Source organism: Galeopterus variegatus, unplaced genomic scaffold (genome assembly GCF_000696425.1).
Source record: "Galeopterus variegatus unplaced genomic scaffold, G_variegatus-3.0.2 Scaffold15, whole genome shotgun sequence".
NCBI classification, from domain to species: domain Eukaryota; kingdom Metazoa; phylum Chordata; class Mammalia; order Dermoptera; family Cynocephalidae; genus Galeopterus; species Galeopterus variegatus.
Window position 1 is genome coordinate 1226755 of NW_007726126.1, and position 19294 is coordinate 1246048.

Consider the following 19294-nt stretch of genomic DNA (forward strand, 5'->3'; position numbering starts at 1 on the left):
TTCGGCACCCTGTGCTGGCTGGTTGAGAGCCCATTTTGAGAATTGAAAATACTTGTGTGCACCTCCTTACACTGTGGCAGCTTCCTGATGGGTAATTCAAGCTTGCTCACAGATTGGAGCAGGGAGCTCTCCAGCCAGCAAGGGGAAGCCTGCCAAATTGCAAAGACGAGCCGCAGAGAACAGATTCCATCCTGGAGCATAACAATCACATTAGTTGGCACAGAGGGAAACCGTACCAGCATTCGACAGGGGTGCGACATGGGTGCTAGGACCGCCAGCAGCAGCTGTGGTGCTTTGAGAAGAGGCTCAGTGATACGTATCAGTGATAGAGGCATGACCAGTGAAACTGGGAGCAGGTGCCACAGGGCAAAGGGCCTATATGTGCTGGCTACCCTAGAAGGGAGGAGGTTTAAAAAGCTAAGTGTTGCTGGAGCTGAAATCAATTCACAATTTGATGTAATTCAAGACTTCTCATTTCTCAAGTTTTGGTAATGTTGGCAAGATGATGTTTATGGATTTGGCACAGGCCAGACCCTGCCAAAGGACCTAGCAGTAAAGGATACACCCCTTGCATAGGATGTACTAAGGACATGCTGGATGGCTAGTCGCTTGTGTCTCCCTTGGTTCTATACTAGGTTCCCGGAGTCCACCTGCTAAGGTCCAAACTCTGGCGTGGTATGGCAAGGTCCTTCCCTAACTGGCCCCAAACCGTGCTTCCTGTTTCAACTCCTGCCACTTTCTTTCAAGCACCTGATGCTCTGGCATTTAATTTTCCAACGTTCTTTGAATGTACCAGGCTCATTAACATCCTAGGGCCTTTGCACATGCTGTCTCCTTTGCATGAAGTGACTCCTTTTCTTTCTAGCTGTCCAGCAAACCCCTATTCGATCTTCAAAACCTGGCAAATGTCACCTCCTTCGTGAAAGTGGATTCTAGAACTTCTGCTTATTTCTCACCTCTGAAGTGCCAAGCAGTGCCGGAGCCTTGCATACATTGCTTCATGTATTCTCAAGGCAAACCTGCCAGGCCGAAGTAAATTCTTTCCATTTTACAAATAGAAAAAACAAGACTCAAAAGACTTCGGAAACCTGCCTAAAGTCACTAAGCCAGTGAGTGGCAAAGCTAGGATTTTATCTATTGATCAATCAACAAATATGGGCTGTGCTCTTACTGTGTACCAGGCACCCTGGGTACAGTAGAGGAAAGGAGTGACAGAATTCCCGTCATCATGTAGCTTACAGTCTAGAAAGGAAACAGACAATGTACAAGTGCCTATAAGGATTACCACAGAGGAAGTTCAGGTGGCTATGGATTTAAATTCACAGTGTGTAAAGCTCCTTCCATCCTGCTCTGCTGCCTTTGAGGTTTCCTTGGACAGATCTCTTCACTGTCCCCTGAGACACCACTACGGCCACATGTGTTGCCCCTGATGGTGACCTCTCAGAGCACAGGGCTGTGTTTTACTCATCTGTGAGTCCTTGGTGCTCATCATAAGCCCAGCACCACATGGGTGCCCTTAAAAGGCTTGTTGAGTGCAAAGATGATGGCCAGTCGGCTGGCTGGCTGGCAGATGAGAAGGTGAGGGTGCAGACCCAGGGCTCTAGCAGATGAAGCCTTCTCTGTACCTGAGAAATATCCATGACAGAATCACAGCTGAGGGGCCGGGCCGATGTGAGATCATTGGAGCCCAGCAGGGTGGAGATGATCCCATTCTGATCAATGCGTCTGATCATGGTACCATCCACGAAGTAAATCAGCCCAAACTTGTCCACCGTAATGCCTGGGGGCAGAGAAACCAAAGCAGGAAGTCCAGCATTAGAGATGATAAGGACCCACAACACACATTCATGGAGTCTTGTGAGTTGACAAAGCACCCCTTGCATGATTTGATTAGATTCTCCCACAACATTTGTTCCTTTTAAAGATGAGGGGATGGAGGCTCAGAGGCTTTGAGTGACTTGTTCAAAGCAGGGGCTAGAACCTAGGCTTTCAGATCCTCTCGGGCTCTGGACTTCCCATCTTGCTGCCTCAGGAGATTTTTATCTGTCACCGTAGCTGTTCACTAAAACTGCTCATTCTTCTGGTAGTGTTAAACTCTAGAGGTAGTGGTAAGGAGGATCTTTTTAAATATCAACACTGTGAATTATTTAAATGAATCTACTTCCAAAGCCCTGTAATTATAATAATCAAATCCCCTTTGGTAACAATTTTTCTTTTCTTTCAAGATAATCATCCTGTTTTATCCTTATTATTTTAGTTTCATTGATCATTGCAAAAGTATAGACTCTAAAAAGAACCCTATGGGTTTGCATAGAGAATAGTGGTGAATTTAACTTCTTTTTAAATTTTTTTTATTCTATTTTATTTTGTTTTTATTTTATTATTTTTTATTATGAATTTAATTTCTAAAGCAGGCACCTTGAGAAGTCAGAATGATGACTCGACATCATCTCCTCCATTCGCTAGCCTGTCCCACCCACTAACTCTCTCCCTGACCCAGCTGTGTGACCCGGGGCAGGCCACCGAGCATCTCTGCATTTGTTTTCGTATCTGTCAAATAAAAAGATTGTTCCAAATCTGTATTTATCACTCTTGGATGTGTGTGAGAATCACCTGGGAAGTTGTTAAAATGCACCCCCAGGTAGCTGCTTCAGAATATCTCAAGTGGCGCCTGAGCATCTATCCTTATTTTTGACAAGCACCTTGGATGATAATGATACAAACCACAGTCTGAGAACCACTGCACTAGATCAGCACTTAGCCAGCGACGTGTATCAGAGTCACCTGAAGAGTTTTCCCCATATACACCTGCTTGGCCTCACTCCTGGAAATACTAATTCAGGGGGTGGCTAGGACTGGGACCAAGGCACATTTTAAAAATGTACATGGGGGATGTTGGTTTCTATCCTAGGTTTAGAATTACAAGTGTCAGACATCCCCCTACCGAGCTGTGAACTGCTCAGGGGTGACGTGCCCCTGAGAAGGACCTTTGCTTGATGGGGAGGTGCGGGAATGAATAAACACCATGAGGGTGCCACAGGAAATCTGAGAGGACTGTGGTGAAATAAAGGAGATTCTGATCACTTTTGTTCTGTTTTATTTTCTCTGGGGAAGGCACTGGGAGAAGGGGTCGGAAGAGGCTTCTCCAAGGTGGAGATGCGTGAACTGCAAAGCTCTCAAACTGTATTACCTTGGGCGAGTTACTTCACTTCTAAATGTCAGTTTCCTCACTGATAAAATAATAACAACAATATTAACATCCAACTTGTAACAGTTATCCCTCAATAATTATTAACGACTGTCATAATTATGAGAGACTGGCCAGCGCTTTGTGGGTTTCAAGGCCCTGCTCTTGGGGCCCATGTGTTCGTGATGAGCCAGCAGGGGGGTGGAAGACACCCAAGGGCCTGTGAGCGGGCAGAGCCCCCCAGAGCACCACGGTTCCTCCTGCCCCCTCCTCGGGCTGGTCAGGCTGCAGAGATTCCACACAGAAGACCATGCAGCCTCAAGGCTGGGAAGCCTTTCTTGTGGTCCTGCCTAGAATGTAAATGGATCTCATTCTTTAAGTACCAAGACAGGAGTTTTCTTGTCTGCCTGGCTATGCTCTGTCTTTCTCTTCCATCTGCTAGGACTGATGACTTCTCCATGAATAATCGGGTTTCTTGTTTACAAAGTTGGCTGCACAGGCCAATAGAAGTGATCCATCCCCCGATTAATTACTTCTTTTTTTCTCCTTTTGTTGTGCTAAATAGATGGACATCTTTTCTCCTCCCTGCTGCAAAGTGTCTGCATATTGTGGCAACCTTGTCATTTCTATCTGGGTTAATTACAGGCTTTTGGGTAATTGCACTGCCACTATATCTGTGTGAGGGGCGGGGGAGGGGGAGAGAACACACATGCCTGTCGAGCAACTGAGGAAGGCTTGGAGAGAATAAAAACTCCCAGAAAAAAACCTTAATTTTAAGAGAGCAGAATGTTGTAGCTGAAAGGAGTCTCGGGGATCATTTAGCCCAACCTGCTCATTCACCAATGGGGAAACTGAGGCCCAGAGGAGGAGGTCCTAGAGCCAGCCAGGAGTGGAGAAAAACCATAATGCAAGGTCCCTAAGTGAAAGCCCAGTGTTCTTTCTATTCCTGGCTGCTCCCTCAGTATTAGGAAATCATGACTAGGAGCGAGACTAACCATTGATGACACACTATTTACCCTCAGAGTTACCACCTGACCACTCCGGGTATGTGGTAGTGATGATATGATATGATATGATGATATGCTATATGATATGATGGGATGGGATGTGTGATAGGCCAACCACTGTACAATATAACAATTATAATAGGAATTGCTATTTATGGTATATTTACAATGTGCCTGGTACTTTTGTACTAAGCATTTACATTCCTGACAATATTTAATCTATACTACCACTGTGCAGTATATCCCTATTACACAGAAGAGGAAAATGAGGCTCAGAGTGGTTAAGCAACTTGCCCAAAGTCACACAGCTACTAGGTAACAAAGTCTGAATTTGAATGCCTGATTTCACTGGAATCTACTGTTTGATTTGAAACCAGGCCCTGAAATCTGGCACTTCTTAATGATACAGTCACTTATAACATTTTTATAGGATATCATATGAAATATATTAATTTTGACCCTCAGAACAATTCTAGGAGGTAGACACAGATGGTATTATTATTGATGAGAACCCTGAGGCGTAGACACTGTAAGTCAGTGGCTGTAGGGCTTGCAACAAAGTAAATGTTCCACTGAAGGATGTCTGTTAATAATGATGGATTTACCTCTAAAAAGCCTTCCCAGTCCCCAAGGCAAAGGGGTCTTTCTCAGCTCTGAACCCCCACGCACAGCTTTCTTCTTGCATCTCAGAAAACACTTCTCCCTCTCTCTGATATCAGAGTGATTCATGTCCGAGTCTTATTTATTTTGCTACAATGAACTTATCTGTGCAACTGCACTGCTCTGTGTCGTCAATAAATACTTGCTGAATAAGTGAATGAAAAAATTGTGATTGTGGCATTTAGAGGTTCACCTTTTTGCTGGACTCAGAATTGAAACCTACAGCTAATTCACCCTATAGCACATGAACATATGCAAAGATGATACACTACAATGTTTTTGTATAACAATAACCTGAGAGATAGCATAAACGTCCAGCAGTAAGGGATTGATAAATGATGGAATATCCATTTGATGGAATAGTATATAAACGAGTACACAGAGGTTATTTAATGACTTGGAGAAATGTTCATGATATATCATTTAGGGAAAAAAAGGAGGTTACTAAAATAGTTTGTTTAATGTGATCTCATTTTGTTTGTTTATAGTGAACATTACATACACACAAACACTTAGAAAAAAGACTAGGAGGAACAATCACAATTCCTTGAAGTTGACATGACAAGTGAACAGATATGAGGCTGTTGGGAGGGAGCGGGGAGAGGCAGGAGGGAGGGAGGTTTCGGTGATGGGCCACAATAATCAAACACATTGTATATTGACAAAAAAGACTCGGACATGAATCACTCTGATATCAGAGAGAGGGAGAAGTGTTTTCTGAGATGCAAGAAGAAAGCTGTGCGTGGGGGTTCAGAGCTGAGAAAGACCCCTTTGCCTTGGGGACTGGGAAGGCTTTTTAGAGGTAAATCCATCATTATTAACAGACATCCTTCAGTGGAACATTTACTTTGTTGCAAGCCCTACAGCCACTGACTTACAGTGTCTACGCCTCAGGGTTCTCATCAATAATAATACCATCTGTGTCTACCTCCTAGAAATTAAAAAAAAAAAGACTAGGAGGAAAGACAGGAAATGTTAATTGGGAATATGTCTGGCAGGTAGTTTCTATATATTTCCTGGTATTTTCCTAAAGATTTTGGAATGATTTCCATCTATTTCTTTTGGAAATGGAAAACACCCCAATAAATGTTATTGATAGTGTTTAAAAAGCAAAGCCTTACCCCTGGGATTGGTGAGCGTGGCTTCTGTGGCCTTCCCACCATCCCCACAGCGAGTGTCATCAAAGGGGAGGCACTGGTCCCCTGTCCCCGCGACCACCTCAGAGTTCTTGACAAGGTCCTTCACCACCACAGTGGACTTGATCTTAAAGACCCGCCGGCTGTTGGTGTCAGAAAGGAAGACAGCCCCGCTCATGGGGTCTGTGGTCAGGTAGTATTTATGTGCTGGACTGTGACTAGAAAACAAAGACATGGCCAGTTGGTGAGCACTTTCTTCTTTCTTATTGGGTAGCGAGAGACGTACAACTTGAATCCCTGGCCCTTTAGAATTCAAGTAAAAGTCTTATGGGAACGATGCCCCTGTTTTGGATGATGGTTTCCCACTTTTTCTGACCTCAGTGATTGGCCTAACTATCCCTCCCACCCAACTACTAATGCAAAACCCTCTCGTCAATGACGTTGATGACTGGCCCAATACCTTGCCAGTCAGGTGCTAAATACGTTTTCTTAAAAAGATGACCAATGAGGCTTACTACAGGTGGGCTATTAATTCAAGCTAGAAACAAAGAGGCACTTGACTTTAAAAAATCTTCAAGAATTCAAAAACATAAGCCCCTTTCCACAAAATTTTTACAGCAGCCCCTCACCCCCATCATAGTACTGACAGATAAGACCCTGGCAAGATCATAGTCAGTGTAAACACTGTCTTCTGTTGATCCTTGGGCTGTACTTATCAGGAGCCCAGGAGTCTCCCTCCTGCAGTCAGATATAAATGAATTGTAATTTGCAGCAAAACCCAAGGAAAAATAAATAAAACAGAGGAGCAGCGCTGATGATGGTCTGTTTCTGGAAAACAGTAATAAAGACTAAGCTATGCTAACAGAGGAAAGAGAAGTTAGACTGCACAGAGGCAATAAGGAGATAAGGCACGGCCTCTAGCCACAGGCTAGGGAAAACACACAGGATTTGGAATCAGGTCAGTCTGTGTTCCAAATTCAGCTGTATAATTTTCTGAAAATTGGTCAATTTACCTGGCCTCTTGAACCTCAAACTTTCATCACCTGCAAAACAGGGATGTTAACAGCTAACCGATGTAATGGAAAAATTATATACAATCATAAATGCAAAGTATTTAGTATAGTGCATGGACATAGTAGGTGCTCAATAATCATAATTGCTAGTTTAACTACCAGTGATTGTGTCTTGTTTTGCATTTGCAGATGACTTCAGAGTAGGCAACTCTCATAAGCCTGAATGTTGCTATCCCACGGTAAAATTTCTTCCAAGTCTAGGGCAGATTGGAGTTGGACTCATCATTCCTGGGAAGCTAATTTTCAGTTTCTGTGCATTGCCTGACCATTCGTCAGGCCCTCAAACAGCATCTCAATATTGGTAGCTCTTTCCTTGTCTTTGGAAAACCTTCTGGTTCAAAGGAATCTCTCTCTGTTCAGACTGGAAGTCCTGGATTTAGCCATTTTCACTGCATGGTGAGGCACAAACTATGCTGGGGGATTCAGGGGACAGAAGACAGTGCCTAGGGCACCAGCAAGGCCAGGCACTGCACACCCCCTCAAGGTGTGAGTAACACAATCAGAAAAGTCTAGAAAAAAGCCATTTTACATTCATCAGGCATGTAAGTTTTAGGTTCTTTTGAAAAACAAAATTTTATTTTAGAGATTGGTTTGTTTTGATTTACATGTGAGGGTTGGGGGCACCATAATCTTTTCAATGTCTAGATAACTGAGGGTCTTAATCTGTCCCGGACTACTCATCATTATAAACATCCCTTGCTTTGGACAGTGACCTTGAGGACTGGTTGCTTCTAACAGGGCCAGGCACCCAGACCCAAGGCTTTCCTTCCTTTGTTTTTTCTCTCTGTATTTAACTAACCCAACATGACTTTCTCCAACTGTCCTTCCTCTTTAGTCTTAATACTCCTGTCCCATTACCACCTTCTCAAATAAAGGGCAGGTCTCTCTGCCTGTATACGGGGGTCCTTTTCAAGCTGTTCTTCCTGATCTATTCCAAATGCCAATAGGTCATTTCAATGCTTTCCCTTCTAGGACTCTCTATTTCTTAGAGAGTAAGTTCAGACCCCCGGCTGAACAGCACAAGGCCCTTCACGCTGTGCTGCTCGTCTGTCTGCCTGGCCCTCACTCATGGACACCCTGTCCTCCAGCTGCACTGACCACGCAGCCCTCCAACATGCCTTCATGCCTGTTGGCACCTGCTGTTCCTACTCTGTGAAATGTCCCATCCCCTTCCCCATTTTACTCATTTTTCATGTGTCAGCTCAAAGGGTGCCTTTTCTAGCAAACCTTCCCCAGCCCTTCTTGTCTGTGCACTGAGATTCACATCAGTTCATATTTGGATTATAGGAGGCTTAACACAATGCTGTGCCTATTTATTTATGTGTCTGCCTCTCAAACCTGACTGTTAATACTTGAGGGAAGAGATTGGATTTTGTTCATTTTTGTATGTCCAATGTTCAGCTTGGTGCCTTCTAGCCCACAATAGTCACTAGTTTTAAATAGATGGCACCTCCATTTTTAGTTTATTTTGGTAGTATTTTCATTCAAATTACTTAGCTTTTCTTTCATTTCTCTTTTGGGGGTGGTGGTGACAGGACGGATGTCCTATTTATCTTAAAATGACCTGGTGACTTATCCTATAATGTAGCACAGATTTAATCTTTTCAGATGACACTGATTCTGGCTAAATAAAATGCAGCGATCTTAGATCCTGCTCTGCAATGCTGGGGCAGCCTTGATCTTTCTGTTTTCCTGTCGACAGCTGCGAGGCAGGGTGATTATTTCATTTCTTTGCACATCACTCATCACAAGCTGGTGCTATCTACCTTGGCAGAAAATGGCCCTTGAGGGAATATGGTGGGGGGCCTTGTCTACTTAGATTAGCCCCCTGAGTTTCCAGCTCATGTCTCCCTGCATTGCCCCAGAGAAGTGTCACTCATGTAGAGTTTCTCAGATCAGTGAATTCCAGGAGAGGGTGGCACTGGCAGGATTGTCCTGCAGTCTGTAAGACTTCACATGCATGACCTCATTTCCCTCACAACTAGCATGCTGAAGTAGGTCCTTTTTTTCTTACATTTTGGAAAACTGAGACTGAGAGAGGTGTAGTGACTTGACTAGGACCACAACTGCTAAGTGGCAGGATGGAATTCCAATCCAGATCTGTTTAACTGCAAAGTCTGTGTTCTTTCTACTTCCCCACACTGCTGCTCAGGGCCTAGAAAGCTCCACTGCCCTTACTCACCTGGGAGCACCTGCTCATCTCCTGAGCATCACCTCGTCTGTAATACCATTCCTGGACCCTACTTCTGCCCCACCGGTAGAGCTGGCCACTTCCTTCATTGGGTCTCCATAGAGTTTAGGCGTGCTGTACTTTTAGTATCAGTAGCACCTTAAGACAACTTTTCTATTTAGTTCTCTGTCTCCTCAATGAAATCTTGAACTCCTCAAGGGAAGTGACTGACTTCAAGTCCCTGGTGCTGTGCACTGTTCATGCAGCATAAATACTCCAGGAAGTTCTGCTGAATTTATGAATGAATGAGTGAATACCTGCCTTCCTGGCTGGAGTGTACATAGGAAACACCCACTGCTAGCTGTTCTAGGGTGATGGTTCTCAAACACAGCTGCCCATCAGAATCACTGGAGAGCTTTGAGAAAAAAAAAGCCTTACCTATAACAACCAAAGGGCCTGGTCATTTATACCTTTGAGATCTCTCCAGGTGACACTGAAGCACAGCCAGATTTGGGAACCACATCTTAGAACAGTCCTTTTCAAACTTTAATGTGAATATGAACCACCTGGAAATTTTGCTAAAACGCAGACTGGAGTTTAGTAGTTCTGGGGAGCTGAACTTGAGAGTCTGCATTTCTAACAAGTTTTCAGAGCATGCCAGTGTTGGCTGTCTGTACTTTGAGTAGCAAGGACATAAGTGCCTTCAGGTCATGAGATGGAAGATGGCCTACAGCTGATACCCCAGGCCCAGTTCTGTGGGCAGGGACCATGTCTGATCCAATTCTGATCTCCAGTATCCTCTGCAGGGTTGGGCACAGAGTAGGACCACGGCTCTATTTCCAGAGTTTGCCATAGTGTACACGAGGACCTACGTTCTCTTCTGCTTTATCAAACATAACCCTGGCCCCTCTGAAAGTGACATAAAATCTTAGAGGCTTTCAGGGTCCCATTCCTGAAGTTAATGAGCTGAAGTCAAGCCTCACTTTACCCTCTTTATGGATGGAGTAGGGAATTTCCCATCAGGAGCTGGGAGCCCAAGAGTCTCTTCGGACAAAAGGTGATCTAGTCCTTGCTTCTGAATGAGAATTCTCCTTTTGTGTCAGAGTAAGGACTTCCTTGTGCAAAGGAGTGTCCTTCAACCACATCAGGTGGCAGCTCTGGTAGAACTTGATTCACTTGTTCTCAGAACCAGTGGAAAGATCTTGAGTGCTGGAGCCACACAGACACCAGTTCAAATACCAGTTCTACCACCCACTTGGTTAAGTGAGCTTGGGCAAATCACTTCATTACTCTGAGCCTCAGGTTTTCTGACAAATGGGGACAATCACACTTACTCAAAGTGTTATTTTGAGGACAAAATTACATGAAGAATGTACATCTCTGAGCATAGGATCTGTTCCATTAAAAAATAAAATGCCTAATAAATGGCAGATTTTAGGTAAAGCTGGTCCCCTTGAGAAATCTCCAGAATATTTATGCTGCTGCATAATGGAAAGGCTAAGTATGTCAGAGTTAATACTGTCCTGTCCAACCTATTTCCTCGGACAGTTAAGTGCTCTGCTGAGTTCATATGTGTAGCTAGGTTTGATGGAGACTTGAGTTCAAATGTACTTTTGAAGAACAAGCTTCAAACATTCCTCCATGACCCTAGGGAAGAGATCTGGGAAGAAGTGAGGATGCTTGTTTCCTGAAGGCATTCACAGAAGATGTGCAAAAGATATGAGTCTCTGTACTGAGCATGCCCAGCATAGTGACCGGGAACTGAGGCCGGAAAGGCCAAAGGCAGGGACAATCCTGCCCTGGGGGAACACATTCACAGGCTCAGGCCACCAGCTGTGGAGCCAAATGCTATTACTAGGAGCAGATGAAACATCTAATGATAAAGAAGACAAAATCCTAGAATTTCTTTAATCTACCTCCAACATTTACTGATGGAGATACTGAGGCCCAGAGAGAGGAAGAGATTTGCCAATATCCAAGTGCCAGTTAAAATCAGAGCCGAGCTCAGTTTTATCGCTTCTCATTGTCTTTAGAAAACTGGAAGACAGAAAGTGATTTTTTTTTCCCTTCCACTTTGGTTTACTCTAGAAATAGTTTTCAGCACCTGAGAAAACAATGAATTGAGAGAGGGCAGGAAACTGCCTTTGAAATCATACCATGGATCTATCAAAAGATCACTGAACATCAGAAACAATAGGTATCCAAACTGCAACTCTTTCAATTTATAGACGATGGTTTCAGAAACCAGAAAAGCTAGGTGACCAGCTCAAGACCACAAGGTGAATGTGCAGCAGGGCTGCACCTGACTCTTCCGAGCTATGTCCCCCTGTGTCATAGCTGCGTTCCAGGCAGATACTACCACTGATTGAATGTTTCAGTTTTAATCCAAGATCTTTATGTGAAATGAATTTCTGTGTTTTCTGTAAAAAAGGTCACATATCAATGCATAACTCATTATCATCTATACGAATCTCATTGAAAATCTTTTTCAGATTCAGCAGCAGGAAAAAATATTTCTCCTCTGAGAAGTGGTCATATTTTCCATTTCTGAAGATACAAACCATGAAAATAATTATTGTTTCCCTATTTGCTCTGGTCACCAGGAAGCTCAGAGTCTAATTTGATGTACAACCACGTATGTGTTTCCTTCTTTTTTCTTTTGGTCCCAATTTCTGTTTAATTTACCTTAATACATGTATCTTTAGGTATAAGAGGATTCAACTCCTTCTTGGGAAAGATGGGGGTGTCATACCCATCATTATCATACAATAATTGTTGTTTTGATAATACATTATAATATGTTAATAATAACAATAAATATATAGTATGTTGTTGTTGTTACTACTACTACTTCTACCATTTGTGGAGCTCCTTCCTATGCCTGAAAATGCTGAACACTTTACAGACATCTTTTGTAATCCTTACAACAACCCTCCAAGGGAGATTTTATTACCCTCAAGTTAGAAACTGGAGCTCAGAGAGATGAAGTAATTTTTTCAAGGCCACACAATTGTGGAGCTTCAGTTTTCTCATTTGTAAATTGGATATAATCCTGGTACCTACCTCAGAAAGTGGTTTGGGGATAAAATGCTACCATCCATGTAAACAACCCTCTCTCTGCTATAGTAAGTGCTCCATATATGTTAATTATTTTCATCTTAAGATAATGCGACAATTATTACATAAACAATACTACATATTAGAAACAGATATAATCATTATTGAATTGAATTTTGGGTCTGTCTGACTCTTTCCACCATCCCCAAGACTTTCTCTTATCCCAACTTAGCACCTCCCATCTGCCACTTTGATCTGAGCCACAGGGGGATGAGAGCCACCTCTGTGGCCATGCCAGCCACAGCTCTATGTGCCCATGGTTACTTTCCAAATCACCCCAATGTGTGTGAGGTTGAGGGACTGTCACCCAGGGGTCAGATGAATGCCACAATGACGGGTGATGCTGATGGGCAGACACTTCTTTTGGTTAGTCTGACTAGACCCACTCCTGCTTGCTGCAGTGTCACTGTAAGCCTACATGACAAATATGCTACATGACAAAGTTCCTGTTTGGGAACTGCTCTCTGCAGGCAGTCCCTGTGGTCTGCTCTGTCCTTGCTGGCAAACCTTCTGGTGGGGTTGCCTGGCATCCCAAAGAATGCCTACTGAAGGGCAAATCTGGAACCTGTCTTCTTCCAGATTCTTCACCTGATCAAGATGTTCTCAGGACTTCCCATCATGACCATCAAAGTCACTCAACACAGGTAGGATGATGTTCTCATTTATTCTAAGGAACAGCAGACCATGGCATTCAAATTACTATGCCAAGGTTTAAATTCTTTCCCTCATTACTTCAGTCTGTCATGTCCACAGACTACCAAAGTACCTGCCTGAATTTGCTACAGATTCAAGAAATTCACGCTCTTGTCACCCACCCTGCCATTATTAATGACTTTCTTTCATTGCAACTGATTATCCCCAATCAGTTCCAATCACACAGGGTACCTTTGCCATCGAGCCATCTGAAATTGACACGTGCAGCTTACCATACAACATGCAACAAGGCAGGGGAGAGACAGGAAATTCTCCACTGGTTGGCTTACCTATGTCTGAAATCTTTATTTCTGACAGAAGACAGGAGAGCAGGGAATAGAAGAAAGAATGAGGTGTTAGCAGCAGGGTTAGAAGCATTATTAGCAGCCTGAAAACTTGACAGCAATGGTACTGTGCAATACTATATAATAAATAAAGACTTAGCAGCTATGACACTGATATATTTTATATTGGATATCACTTGTCAGTGAGTTCACTTACAAACAGCTACATATCACAGAGGAGGCATGGTTTCACCTGCACCACTACTGCTGACTTTGGGGGAAGAGGATTGGTTTGACACATTCTGCTTCTTTAACAAGGACTAGGAGACTGGAACAGTTGATTCTCTTCCCTGTACAGACACATACCCAGAGATACAGGTGCTCACTGCTCTGTGTCTGTCTGCATGCATGCTTCCTTACAATGAGGTATCAAAACTTGGGTAGCCTGCCAAGAGCCTAATCATATTTGGATAAAGAATTGAAGATATACTATGATTAGAAGGGAATGTACGACACAGAGAAACAGGCCTATGTAAAAACAAAACAAAACAAAACAAAAAGCGGAAGAGAATATATAAAAATAATAATATACTGATAAGTTTATTTTTATTTCCAGATTTCACTTACTTCTCCCTTTCCTACCTACTGTCTCACATGATCTCCCCAACAGTTGTGGGAAGCAGGCAGGGAAAGTGGGATCTCTTATTTGAAAGATGTGAAAATGGAAGTCCAGAGAGGTTAAGTGGTTTGTCCAGCTGTGCTAAGGTGAGATGACCCCCTAGTCCAGGGCTCTTCCCATCATAGCACATACATGCAGCTGACTGAGGCAAAGGCTCTCAAGGATGACTTCTTCCTTCACATATGTCTATGCCTGTCAAACTCATAATAGAAGAAAGACAGAGAACATTCCACTGGTGGCCCACTTCTCATTCAGCCTGATATCTGACTTCCTATGAGCCCACAGCATGTGAGCAGCCCTCATCTGTCCCTGTGTGTGGGCGAACACTAACACTTCTCTCTTCAGGGCCATCATAGCTGTTGGGCGCCAGCAAGCCTTCCTCTCCTTTTATATGTGCACTGGCACGAGAGTCTTTCAGCAGGGACTTGCCCCCAGGGAATAACTTAACAAGGCATTAAGTCAAAGTGTCATCTCAATGGGCCAGGTGACAATTCTCTGGCAAGGCAGAGCTGGGTAATGGCCTTCTGGTTGGGGTCCATCATTCTTGAAGCAGGACCTTGGACAGGTTGTTTAAATTCCATGAGCCTCCTTCTCACTTATCAAAGGGTGATAATGTTATACTTGGCAAATAGCAGAAGCCCAAGAAAAGTGAGTTTCCTTTCCCCTGTCCACCCTGGAGGAAGGCATCCCAGCTCAAGGACCAGGCCTGCTCACGTAGACCCCAACCCAAGAGACAGGTGTTGCCATTCCCCAAAACAGTTTTGAGGCAACTTGGTGCACTTTCTTTGAAAGGGATAGTGGGGCTCCCCTATCTCTAAAGCGCAGCTTCTCTGTGACCTCAGAGCCCACCCTAGGACAGTGCTCTGGTTTAGGAAGGCATAGAGAAAAATCCAATATATCGGGCCCTTGCCTGAGCTAAGTGTGGCTGTGTTCCATCACTCACGGTCAGGGAGGGGGAAAAGCACCTGATTCAGCTGGTTCTGCAGCATCTTAGGAGCAGAGAGGTGCTGCCCTGTTTTGGCCTGTGGGCCTCATCTCAGTATTGGTCATTTGAAGGGAATGGCTCCTAACTCTGATGAGTGTTAACTCACAGGGCCAAACTTGGTCACATTGCTGTGGGGGCCTCAGCCATTATACAAAGACTCAGGTGACTAATTCTAATTGGCTTAGTGCTAGGAAACAAAAGAAAGATAGCTTCTAAGGAGTCTAGTTCTCGGCTGCTAGCAGCCTTCTACGTCATCTGGACACCAAGGACACCTCCCTATCCTAAGAGTGGCTTGTCTCCATTGCAGTGCACTGGAGGAAGCAGCGCCTGCTGGAGCTGGGAAGCACAAGTCCCCGTCTAACAGGTGAGGCTCTGTTCTGTCTCACTTCTCTGTGCTCAGTGGGTAATGCAGTGGGACTCACAGGATGGCAAAGGGATATTATCAGGACTGTGAGAAAGGCATCACCTCACATACCTCAACTCCAGGATGTTGGTGACATTTCCAGAGGGGAAGATCCTTCGGATGTAGTTGAAATCACCTACATAGAGGCTTCCGTCGGAGCCACAGGTGAGGGCCACAGGGGCCAGGAGCTTGTTGCCATCAGCAAGGCCATTGCAGCTGGGGCAGGAGATGCTCCTCCGGCGCCCATTGCCCATGATGCTCCCGATGACAGGTGGCTGCTGAGATATAAATTGGTTCTCCCCATTCCCTTTGTGCAGGATGCCTGGGACAAGGACGGGAGAAGAGAATCACCTACAGAGCAGGAAATGGGTCTCTGTTCCTGTGGTTGACCACAGAGTCACCTTGATTTTGCAAGGTATGCAAGATCTTTGCCAACCATTTCTAGACTCATATCCCAAGGCTGGGCCTCACCCCCTTAATGAAACCTGGAGTGTCAAACCCAGAGTGTCCTGAATAGGCTGTACTGTCCTATTGATTGCATTCTCACCCCAACTCCATAAGATAGCCACTACTATTATTCCTATTGTAGCAGGGGGAACAGGCCAGGTAGCTCAGTCAAGGTCACAGAGATGACAAATGGAAGGACTCCACATCTTGGCTCTTAACCTTTAGGCTACACTGCCTCTCAAGTAGGTTATGTGTATCTCATGTACCGATTCCATGTCTCCATTACAGCATAAATTCTCTATTGCACTGACTTGTTTTTCTCTCTTTAGATCGATACCATTTTAAGTATGAAGACTATGTCTCTTTCCTTTCTGTACCTCCAGTGCGTAGCATGGAGCCTACACAGACAAGATACTAATAAATGTTTATAGAAATGAATGAGCGAAACTCTCCATCTCTTCTAAACAAGGTAGAGTGAAGAGACTTGGGTTTTTACCTGGTTTTGCTACTAACAGGCTGATCCCAAATCTTGCATAGGTATCTTCACTGCTTCAACTGTCTCAGTTCCCCCAACAATAAAGTGAAGGGATGGTCCTCAGTGACTCGTAACCTTCCTCCCATATCTACACTGTTTATTTTCAGTCCAACTCATCCTTTCCTTCCTGCATATGGCCACAGTCTCCAAGCTGGACTCTGCCTCCTGCCTCCCCTTCTGTACCGAAGTCCAAGTGAGTTTTGGCTTTTATAAGTCACAATAACCTTCTCACAAGCTGCCTCCTGTTAGCTCTGTCAAAGGTGTTCTTTACTGAATGGATATCTTTAATTTTTATGTAGTCTAGTCAATCATTTTTCCACTTTAAAGTTGTGATTTTTTACATTTTAGAGAATCCTTTCCTGAGATTTTAAAGATATTCTGCTATATTTTCTTCCATTAATTTTAAAGAGTTATCTTCCACAATGAGATGCTTAAGAAAACACCTAAATTTGCTTTGTATACAGTGTGAAGTGGGGACTTAATTTTTTTCCACATATTGAGTCAATTTCCCAGTATCAATTTATAAAACACCTATTCATTCTCTACTGATACGTGATGCTATCTCTAACATATACCACGTTCTTATACACAGTATATGTGGTGTGGGCAGAAACTTTTACCTGATATCCATCTGATCCACTCTTTCCTTCTTCTGTAGTTACAGAACCCCTGACATTTAGCTGGGCACATGACCACCTGGAACAGACTATAATCCCCAGCCCCGTGGACAGTTACATCTATGACTAAGTTCAGGCCAATGTAAGTAGAGGTGTTGTGGGCAGCTGCAGGGCATATTTACAATGGATGGGGCTTGCTCTTTGCCCTTTTTCTCCTTCTTTAGGGCTGGAAAGTGGATGAAAAGGCAGGAGCTGATGGTTACCTTGGACCATGACCTTAAGGATGAAGGCCTGAGTGGAGCAAGGAGAAAGGAGCCGGGGCCTCTGACCCTGCACCCCTGGATTATCTACCTTCAGACTTGGAAGTGAGTGAAAAACAAACCTTGACTTGTTTGCAGTACTATCATTTTGGCTTTTCTAATACTGGTAGCCAAACCTAGTTTTAATTACTAATCACAGGTCAGTTTCTGAATTTGTTCTGCCCCACAGAATCTATCTGTTCCTGTGCCAGCACCATATGTTTTTAGATATTCTGATTTTTCTAAGATACTTTAATATCTAGTGAGTCCTTCTTTGTCCTTAAAGACTGCCTTAGATAGTTACAAATCTTTATTTTATCATAAATTTTAGAATTAATTTGTCAAGTTCCTCCAGAAACATGCTGAGGCTTTGAAAGGCATTCACTGAAGCTTTAGATTAGGCAGGAGACATTATTACCATATTTAGTTGTCCTTTGCCGGAACACGGTCAGAGTGAGTTATCTGAAATACAGATCTGACCGTGTCACTTGCAGGCTTTAAACCTTTCAGAGGCTTGGCATCTGCTTCTGGATGAAGTCCAGATTTCTACTCTTCCTACCCTGGGCTCCGGCCACTCAAACCCTAGCTTCAGCTTTTGCCGTTCCCTTTGCCTTGGCCTCTGCTTGAATCACAGTGAGCCTTCTCTCCGATTACTCTTCTTTCAAGCTTCAGTACTGTGCTCTCTGCCTACTTGATACACAGGGCTAATCCTATAGACCCTTTGAGACTCAGGGCTGCCTTGGTGAACCAAGACGCTGAGTGAGGGGCTCCTCTCCTGAGCCTCCACAGTGTCCCGTGCCTCCCTCTGTGACGGCACAGTCCATGGCCCAGCATTGAAACTGCCTGGTGAGTATTTGCCTCTGGTTAGTGTAAAGTCTTGAGGCCTTTCATTTCTGCATCCCCAGAGCCTAGCACAGCGTCAGGCCCAGAGCAGGTACCAAGTGATATTTGTTGACTGAGCCTTCTGATCGACTGATCATGCAGGAGCCTCTGTAATTCAAAGTGTGCATTTTTTGTTTGGCAGGGGACAAAAGATATGAGACAATGTCACACCCCAGCCTGGATCAAGGAATTCTATTAATCCACTCACCACTCTGGATGTTGAGGGCATGATGTTTGTCCAGATTCCATCCTCCAAGCTTGGACGCATCGATTTCATAGCCCTGCAGCACAGCTGTTCGCTTTTCCCACAGGATCAGGTCTGGGCAGGATTCATACTCATAGCCCACGGAGACTGAAGGTGACAAAGAAGCAAAATGCACAGGTGAGCAAAGCCTGCTCTTTGGCCTCTAGACCTGCAGGTATGCCCTGGCTGCTTATCTTTGTGGAAGAGGAAAAAAGGATCACATTTCTAAGTGGGAACCAGAACTTTGTGAAATACTATGTGAAATACTGACACAGGGATGCTGAGCCTTAATAACCTTTTTTTTTTGGAAGAGAAATTGTACATTATTGGGAAAAATTAAGCAAATGTACTAAATAGTTTAAAAGGACCAGGTAAATCAATTCCAGGGAAATATCCTTTAGTATGGAAAATACTTTATGAACAAAAGTCTTCACTGCAGCATTATTTGTAATAGTATAAAATTGGAAATAATGTAAAGGTTCAAAAGGGGCGAGAGGCTGAGCACACCCAAGTGTGTCCACTCCAGGAATATTACATGGCCACTGGAAATTACAGTTATGTGACCATGTGATGACACGCAACATGCTCCTAGAATAATGCTCAGATGAAAAGACTACTTATATACAGCAATCTACCTGCGTTTAAAAAACTACATATGAAAAAAGGAAACAAATTACAATGTTAACAAGTAGTTGTACTTATTTATAGGATCATGTATGACTTTGTCCCATTTCTGTCCATTTCTTATATTTTTATTAATGAATATAGTATTATTTTTATAAAGAAAAAATCTAAAATCATTTATAATGAATACACAGAAAAGGAGCTCAGCTGGGGTGCTTTTTTTTTTTTTTTTTTTTTTTTTTTTTTTTTTTT

The 19294-nt window shown here is 43.6% G+C and overlaps 1 protein-coding gene across 1 annotated transcript in view; it reads right to left on the reverse strand.

Moving 5' to 3' along the window:
* The window catches only part of TENM4 (teneurin transmembrane protein 4), a 223589-nt gene that overhangs the window by 38732 nt on the left and 165563 nt on the right, over positions 1-19294 (reverse strand). The window contains exons 15-19 of the mRNA XM_008566153.1: positions 18383-18526; positions 15467-15716; positions 13334-13354; positions 5976-6208; positions 1626-1780 (exon numbers count right to left, since the gene is read on the reverse strand). Of these exons, the coding sequence (XP_008564375.1) occupies positions 1626-1780; positions 5976-6208; positions 13334-13354; positions 15467-15716; positions 18383-18526 (803 nt within the window). The remainder of the gene's footprint in view (positions 1-1625; positions 1781-5975; positions 6209-13333; positions 13355-15466; positions 15717-18382; positions 18527-19294) is intronic.